The sequence below is a fragment of the Nannospalax galili genome, unplaced genomic scaffold, assembly GCF_000622305.1.
Source record: "Nannospalax galili isolate Female #2095 unplaced genomic scaffold, S.galili_v1.0 scaffold1138, whole genome shotgun sequence".
In the NCBI taxonomy this organism is placed as follows: domain Eukaryota; kingdom Metazoa; phylum Chordata; class Mammalia; order Rodentia; family Spalacidae; genus Nannospalax; species Nannospalax galili.
This window is the reverse complement of record NW_008342297.1, coordinates 698997-707914: the sequence shown is the minus strand read 5'-3', so window position 1 is coordinate 707914 and position 8918 is coordinate 698997. Positions and strand designations below refer to the sequence as shown.

General features: G+C 48.2%; 1 protein-coding gene across 1 annotated transcript in view; it reads right to left on the bottom strand.

The window, feature by feature from the left end:
• Window positions 1-360: 360 nt before the first annotated feature.
• CUNH2orf72 (chromosome unknown C2orf72 homolog) overlaps window positions 361-8918 on the bottom strand; it is an 8986-nt gene continuing 428 nt past the window's right edge. Inside the window, exons 2-4 of the mRNA XM_029565929.1 lie at window positions 8690-8918; window positions 5534-5647; window positions 361-2207 (exon numbers count right to left, since the gene is read on the bottom strand). The exon at window positions 8690-8918 is cut by the window's right edge and continues 91 nt beyond it. Coding sequence (XP_029421789.1) covers window positions 2059-2207; window positions 5534-5647; window positions 8690-8918 — 492 coding nt within the window. The 3' untranslated portion in view covers window positions 361-2058. The remainder of the gene's footprint in view (window positions 2208-5533; window positions 5648-8689) is intronic.

The window sequence follows — 8918 nt, the reverse complement described above, 5'->3', positions numbered from 1 at the left end:
AGAGTAAACTGGAGAGGAAGGTGTGCCTACCCACACCCAGAAGACTAGGTGATTTTAATGTGCAATCTCCCACATTTCAAATACTAGTAACAGATATCAAATATAAGCCTTCTAACTTCTGCCTTAGATGAATTCCTAACCTTAAAAAGCCCCTTTCCCTGAACAAATAATAAAACTCCAACCAAATTATTATGCAGAAATCAACATTGTAACAAAAAACATAGCAGCTTCAAAAAGATCAGTCTTCCCATTCAAAAACAATCAGTTGAATTGGTCTTTTTCTCTCTCTCTTTTTTGGTGTTTTTGAGACAGGACTGCCTGCCCTTGAACTCACTATTTAGACTAGGCTGCTGGCCTTGAACTCACAGAGATCTGTCTGCTTCTGCTGGTATTAAAAGCATGTGCCACCATGCCCAGTTTTTTCTTTTTTGAGAAACAAGGTCTCACGTATTCCAGGTTGGCATTGAATTTACAGTGTAGCTGAGGGTGAACTTGAATTTCTGATCCTCCTGCCTCCACCTTCCAAGTGCTGGTCTTAGAGGCGTGTGCCACCACAGCTGGTTTATGGAGTGCTGGGGATCAAACCCAGGGGCCTTGTACACGCTAAGCAAGCACTCTACCAACTGAACTACATCCCCAGCCTTCAGTTCATTCTTGAGTAAAGGATGCCGATTGGGACCACCTCCCATGAGACAACCCTTGATGTTCACTTCCACTTAATCCCAGTAAGATGCCATCCCTCTGCACCTTACATTCTCCCCATGAGGCTGAGAAGGGATAGGGTTAGACTGTGGATTACCAAGATGAATTTGAGGCACAGAGCAGGGAAGGCACCCTCCCTTGGTACCATCACAGAGAGAGTTGAAATTATTATGCAAAGGCAGTCCTTTACACGGAGCTATGCAAAGTACAGGCACATCTGTTCAGTAGATAACAAATGAGTCTATGGATTTAGACGGTGCTTCTCCCACATCAAGGAAAATCAGGAAGGGCCCTTGCAGGTCCAAAGACTGGTTTCTGTAGGGGCAGGCAGGGAAGACAAGAGAGGCAATCCCAAATTGCCACTATGCATGAGCAAATAGCCTGACCAGATCTGCAGAGAACCCACCTGTGCAACTCACAGGCTCAGAGGGAAGATCCCAGAACCTCCTGTCTGTGTCTACTTTGACCCTGTGTCTACTAAGACTCAAGACCTAGTGCAAGTCCAGGGGACTGAGTATCCCATGCCCTCACTTGACTTCTCCTTGGTGCTATAAGCAGCTCCCAGCAATTTTTTTCCTTAAGGGATTTGGCACAGATAGACAGTGTCAACATGAGAAAGACAGAGGCCCTTTCTTCTCACAGGCATGCAAGGCTATTTCTGTCCTGGCCCTGCAACACACAAAGCATCTTGGCTCTGGCCCGACATGCCCCGACAACAACAGTGAGGTCTTTATTTTGGCTTGTTCTGGGAGCCAAGTCTCCAGGAAGCCTGAGGGGAGCTCTTCACAGAATGACAGGGAGAAGGGATTGACCCTTCCTTTTCTCAAAGCTGTCACAATTAGCATTATGAGTGAACCAATTCTTTGCTGTTGGACTGTGATACACATTGTGAGATGCCCACTAATTGCCATGGGTGCCTGGCAGTCACAGTGACCCTCTGAAATAGAAAAACACAACATACACACACGTTTCCTATGATGTTGCCTGGAGGTGCAGCCTGACCCCTGGTGGAATACCATTGGACTGGCAGCCCTCTCATTCATTTGGGAACCAGACACTGAGTGACAAGTCTGCAGAGTGGCACAGTAGACAGTTATCTGTCTCCTTGGTTCAGAGAAATGAAGGGCCAAAGAGACAAGATAACAGCACCATGATCACAGGTGAGCAAACACTAAGTGTGGAGCAGGTCCTAGGAGAAGCCTTGTTGCCTAGGTAGCAATAGCCAAGGTGGCAGGCCTTGAGCCAGTGGGGTCTTTACAGTCACTACCTGCCAAGGTTAACATGGTAACATAGGGGGGTCACTGAGAAGGGCCAGACCCCAGTGTGCAGGTCAGGGACAGTTCAAAGATCCAGCCTTCATCTTGTATCCTCCATGGGCTCAGAGGGTACGTGGACAACTCCATCCTGAGCTCTTGACCCACTTCCACAGTCTTCACAGTCTTCACAGTCTCCGTTTGGAAATATGGCTGTCAGTGCAAGCTCTTCCTCTGAGTCCTGGAGGTGCTCTGGAACACAGGAGAAGGAATGACCAATGAAAAGATCAAGTTTATATTCAAGGACCGAAAGGGAGGAAGTTGGCCCAGGATCTACTTTAAAAAGTCCAAAAGGAAGGGCTGGAGAGAGACTTAGCAGTTAAGAGCACTGGCTGCTCTTGCAGAGGACCTGGGTTCAGTTTCCAGAACCCACACGGTGGCTAACAACTGTCTATAACATCAGTTCTAGGTAATCTGATGCCTTCTTTGGGCCTCCGTAGGCATTATCTGTACTGGTACATTTATATACATAAAGGCCAAACACTCACACACATAAAAACAAAAAGCCCCAAAGAGTGGTGACATTAATCAGCAGGTAAAGGTTCTTGCCAAGCCTGACACCTGAGCTTGATACCCAGGGCCCACACGGTGGAAAGAGAGAATTGACTCTTGCAGGTTGTCCTCTGATCTCTCTCTCTCTCTCTCTCTCTCTCTCTCTCTCTCTCTCTCCCTCCCTCCCTCCCTCCCTCCTTCTCCCTCCTTCTCTCCCAGACCCTAATGCTTACAAGTAAAATTAGAGAAATCTAAATACAATCTTTGGATTGTACCAATCCTGATTGTGATCTTGGTTTTTATTTGTTTGTTTTCTACTTTTTTTCACTACAGTTTTCAAGATGTAACCACTGGGGGAACTGGGTAAATTGTGCACAGGATCTCTCTATGCTGTTTTTTGCATGTCAATTTACAATTATCTTTTTTTCTTTTTTTTGGTCTTTTTGGGACAGGGTCTCCCTGTAGCCCCAGCTGGCCTGGCACTCGCTGTGTAGAACTAGGCTGGCCTCGAACTCACAGAGATCCGCCTGTCTCTGCCTCCTGAGTGTTGGGATTAAAGGCGTAGGCCACCATCCCCAGTTTACAATTATCTTTTAAAAAGATGGTAGCATATATGATTGCTGTAGGAAGCTAGTCATGATATGCTACCAATGGAGAAAGCATTCTGAAATAATATATGTGCATTATGTAAGTATATATTATGTTTATCATGTACACATGGATGCAGCCACCTCTCCATATCCAGATTCAATCAACCTTGGATCAATTATACTTGAAAAAAAATTTTGTCCATACTGAACATGTGCAGATATTTTTTCTTGTCATTATTCCCTAAAAATACAAGGTGACAATTATTCTCAGAGAGTTCACATTGCATTGGAGATTATAAATAATCAAGAGATGACTGATGCGTACAGGAGAATAAACCTAAGTTATAAACACTGTGCTATTTTTTCTTTTTCCATTTTTTTGTGTGTGGTCTGTATCTGTGTAGGCATGTTTTTGCATGTGTGTAGGCACACCTGTGTGGGTGCATGTGCATGTGTGTCTGCTTGGGGTTGATGTCTGGAATCACCTTATTCACTGAGGATGGTCCCTCTAGCAATCCCAGAGCTTGCAGATGTGGCTAGGCTTGCTAGCTAGCTTGCTCTGGGGATCCCCATCTCTTTCTTCTGAGGCTGGAATGTCAAGCGGGCTGCAACACCCACTAAACTCTGTTCTCATGCTTGCCTGGCAAGTGCTTTAATTGCTGAGCCATTTCCCCAGTCCTAATACTGTGGTATTTTACATAAGAAACTCGAGCATCTTTAGATTTTGTTTTCAGTCACCTGATAAATATGTGTCATTCTTTACATTTATTTATTGAGTGGGTATTTGCATATGTGTGGGTAAGTGCATATGTGTACATATGTGGGTGATGTGGATGGGCACATGTGTGCTGGGGTGCATGTGTGAAGGTCAGTGGACAGCTTGTGGGTGTTGGTTCTCTCCTTCCACCATGTGGTCCTGGGGATCAAACTTAGGTTTGTCAGACTTGGTGGCAGGTACCTTCACCCACTGAAGCCATTTAAAAAAATACTTTATTATTTTTTATTTTATCCATATGAGTGTATTGCCTACGTGTATGTAAGGACACCTGTGTCGTGAAATGCCTGTGAAGAGGGGGTTGGATTCCCTAGAACTGGAGCTACGGACAGTTGTTAGCCTTCATGTGGGTGCTGGAAATCGAACCCAGGTCCTCTGCAAGAGCAGCCAGTGCTCTTAACCACTGAACCATCTCTCTAGTCCCTCACCAGCCCTTTTAAGCCACTAAGTTTGCAGCAATTTATTAAGTAGCAAAAGAAGGCTAATACACTAGTGAATGATGCTTTTTAAGTAAGGGACACACTAAAAGCTTATTTTAAACCATTGCTTATTATTTTTCCCCTTATCCTGTCCCTCACCTCCTTTTCCAGCCAGATGGCTCCATCCTGAAAAGAAACCACTCTAGGTAAGTTTCATCCTCTACAGAACCATACTAACTTTGTGGGTCCAAGTATGATATTCAATGCCTCTCCAGGCGTTGCTGTGGTCCCCTCTTAGCTGGGCTCTACGTCTGGCATCTCTCTGCCCCACAGGCTACCATATCTCTACACACTGCTTATATCAAAGATCCTGTACTTCTGAAGGGTATTCTGGCCCCAGTGTGGCCCAGCTGTCCACTGGCACAGAAACCTTCCCATTTCTATCCTCTGTTCCTCAACCCCATGTACTCTTATTTTTGATACAGGGTCTCCTGTAGCCACAGCTGGCCTGGATTCACTATGGAGACCAGTTGGCCTCGAACTCACAAAGATCCACCTGCCTCTGCCTCTTAAGTGCTTGGGATTAAAGGTGTGTGCCACCACACCTGGCTTTATTTATTTTCATCTTATGTGTATGACTGTCCCGCCTGCATGTATGTCAGTTACTGTGTTGTGCAGTACCAGGGCACCAGATTTCCTGGAACTGGAGTTACAGTTGGTTGTTAGCTGCCACATGGGTGCTGGGATTTGAACCTGGGTCTTTTGTAAGAGTAACCAGTATTCTTAATGGCTGAGCCATCTCTCCAGCCCCAGCTCCTCATACTTTTGAGGATTCTACTACCTTTTCTGAGCATGACAGTTGCTGGCCAACCTTTGCTCAGGGTACTCTCTGAGCATTCCCATGTCTGCCTATGGAAAGCCCTGTATCCCAGCTCAAATGCCACTGGCTCCATAACACTCCATGGTTCCTCAGGGGACACTGGCCTGGACCCACATTCCCCACTATGTATGTGGGAACTCCTATTCTACAGCTCCCTTCATGCCGCCTCCCCACTAAGTGGGGACCTCCAGGGCAGGAACCCTGCCTGACCCAGCCTGAGCCCTGCCAGGAAGGATAGGCACCTTAGCAGTTCGCTGTATGCCCAGCATGGAGCAGGCATTCCATGGACATTGGTGTACTGTCCTTAAGACCCCTGTGCCCATGCATTTAGCCCTCTGGATCCAGGCAGCTAAAGTACTTACCTTGAGCTGGGCATCTGGAGGAGGTGGCATCCCGGCCCTTCCTCTGGCTCCAAGGACCCCAGGAAAAGCAGGCCAGGAGTCTTGGGAGGCCTGGTCTCTCCCAGGTACCTTCTGCTAGAAAGAACCCAAAGCCCCAAAGCAGAGGTCAGTCAGTGACCTTCATAAGCTGGGAGACTTGTCTGCTCAGCACACCAGGACCCTCAACTGTCCTGGTTTCAACTGTCTCATTATCCCACTTCATCCTCACAAACCTCTGTGATATGTACACCATGATACAGAGACCATAGCAACCAAATGACATGAGCCTAATCACAATTACATACCACCAAAGAAAATCCTCAGAGGGCAATAATTTCTCCCTCAGTTTTAGTTCAAGCTCTTCTTTCCTTCCTTCTTTCCTTCTTTCTTTACTTCCTTCCCCCTCCCTCCTTCTTTTCCTATCTCACTTGCTCTATTTAGTTATTCATTTATTTATTCATTTAAAAAAACCTTATTTTTATTTTTGTGTATGAGTATGTTGCTTGCATGTATGTAAGTGCATCCATGTATGCAATACCCATGGAAGCCAGAAGAGGTCATCAGATCCCCAGGAACAGGAGTTAACAGACCATGTGGGTTAGCTGCCATGTGGGTGCTGGGAACCAAACCCAAGTCCTTTGCAAGAGCAGCCAGTGCTCTTAACTGCTGAGCCATCTCTCCAGTCCCATTCATTCATTTTTAAGATAGGGTATGTAGCCTAGGTTGGCCTCAAACTCTCCATCCTCCTGTCTCAATCGCCCGAATACTGGGATTACAGGCATGTACTACTGCGTCCAGCTTCAGATTTAATCCTTTTTTGGTAACCATATATAAAACAATTACAATTTGAAAAATCTTGCCTCTGATTGCCTCATTAAGATTACAGTACACCTTAGGTATCTGGAGATCACCTGAGACCCCCAACTATCTGAAACAGAGTCATCAGGAACTAAATTTAAAAAAAAGTTGAGCTGGGGATCAGGGGGCAGCTCTGTGGTAGGGCGCTTGTCTACCATTTGCCAAGCACCGCAAAACAGATCAACAAAAACTCCAGGCAGCAAACACACAATCCTGTTCAGAATTTTTATCTGTGACCTATGTTTTCCCCTCTCTATTTACTCTTAATTTTCCCTGGATGTTTAGGTTTTCACCCCTTGGTAGTTGGATTAGGCACCATAAACTGGGTAAAAGAGCATTGCCACAGAATAAATAGCTAGAGGAACTGGAACCGTCATCAGGCTGAAAGGAAGGAGGTGGGAAGACTTGAAAACCAGAGTCACCTCTAAGAAAACCTTAGTTTGTCATAAGGGTAACAGTGCTGCTCACTGCAAAAGCCGCAAGGAGAGGATGGGCGAGGAGGTATAATTAAACTCCTCAACTTCATTCATTAATTTAATAGTCTTGTGTTCAGTGTGTTGTTATGAAAGCAGGCAGGAATTTAACATAACAGAGGATGATGCATTTGCAAAGGGTCCCATTTCCCAAAGGATTAATGTTTATTTCAAAAGAAGTGAAGATTCACTCATCCATTTGGGATGCCAGGCAGGGTGTTAGGAAATGGCAAAGCTGGGATAGTTAAACTCACAAGAGAACAGTGACAAAACAGCTATGGTAGGAGCTGAGAGAGCCAGAGGGCAAAGGTTCTGGGATTTCACTAGTGAATTTGCAAATGGGAGCAAGTGTGCAGGTTTTCCAGAAGGCTTCCTGGGGGAGGAAGTCCAGTTCTGAATGGAGAGATGGGACTAGTCACATAAGGAGGAAGAATAAGAAAAGGCTTTCCAATTCTGGGCCACAGCCATGGGTCAGAGTTTATGTGTGCCTGAAAGAAACAAAGGGCTAGGAGATCAAAGGCAAAGAGAATGTTCCAGGCACCGGCTCACTAGGGTAGAAAGAATTTGTATGAATTCCCTTCTTTCCCTCAAGGCAAGAAGAAACCGGCTGGGCCTACACCACACAATATTATCAGAACGAGGATGCACACTGCAGACTTTCCTTGCCTCTCAGGATGCTGGAGGTTGATTCCAACTTAGCCTCAACAGAGGGGAGGTTGGAAGGGTGTAGGGGGGCTCCAGTGAGAGGGAGACATTGGGGAGGGGGACTAGGGGTGCCTCCAGGAGGAGGATACATTTGCCAGGCTGGCAGGTGCAAGTGTCACATTTGTAACATCAGATCTCTGGCACCTCCTAGCGGCTAGCTAATGACCACTAGCAGATACCCCAGGAGGCCCCCACAGAGCCCCTCTTTAACTCATTTACTTTCTAAGGCCAAGAGTCAGAGAGGAAGGAGCTGAGCACCGCAAAGATCTCTCAGTTTGGCCAGACTCAGCTCCACTGAATGCCCACATTTTAATCCTGGGACACTGCAGAGTTCTGGTAAAACCTGCAGCACTGGGATGCAGCAAAGTCTAACCCTTCTGCAATGGCAGCAGTCCAGGGCTGGGGAAAAGGCCTCACTTCTCCTCTGCAATTTAGGAGCGTATGCAGGGAAAAGGTGGGTTTTTTACACCTGCCGGAGGCAGCGAGACGGCAGTGGGTGCACCGCTGAGGCGGGAAGCCAAGAATCACTGGGAAAATCCGCGGTCTCGGTCCTTGGAGCCTTTCCCCATACTGGCAGGTTCCTGGTGCCTCTTTGGAGCCCCTGCCAGGGACCGTTTCACACCAAGCCTCCGGCACTGTGCACTCCTTCTAGAGCTCCAGCCTCCACTGAAGCCTAGCCTGAACCTCGTCCTGGAAGCTCCAGTCATCCCCCCGCGTCCCTAGCTCCAGTTCTCCACCATTCCACATCACCGCACACTTCTGCACCCCAAGACTTTTCTCTCTTCTTCCCCCATTGCCTACATTTTTGTGCAGAGCAGTTCAACCCTGCACCACACCCACATCTTCGCCTGTTGGTCCCCTCGGCCCCTCACCGCCACCCCTCGCGTGCTCAGGCCTGGACAGACTCAACGCCTCTTTGCCCAGGGCCGGCTCACCTTTAGCTGGATAGCCTTGTGCTAGGGACCTCCCCCGCTGCGGGCCTCAGTTTACCCTGGTGTACAACAGGGAGAGGGGCTAAAGGGGTCCGCGAGAGGAGCCTCGAGGAGCTAAAGGCCTCTCCAGGCACCACTCTCCCGCACCCCGCCGGGCACCTCAGCCTCACCTGGTCGGCCGGGCCCCGCAGCTTGCAGGGCCCTGCAGGCCGCCGCCTGGATCGCCCGGCTGGAGCCCGGGTGGCCCGGACAGTAGGCGGCCGCCTGCACCGGGCCCCCCACCTGGCTGCGGAACACGGCGCGCAGCAGCGCCTCCAGCAGCCGCAGGCCCGGAGCCCCGGCATCCTCGAATCCCGCGTCGGCCACCAGCACCCCGACCAGCGCGGCGCCCGAGCGCCG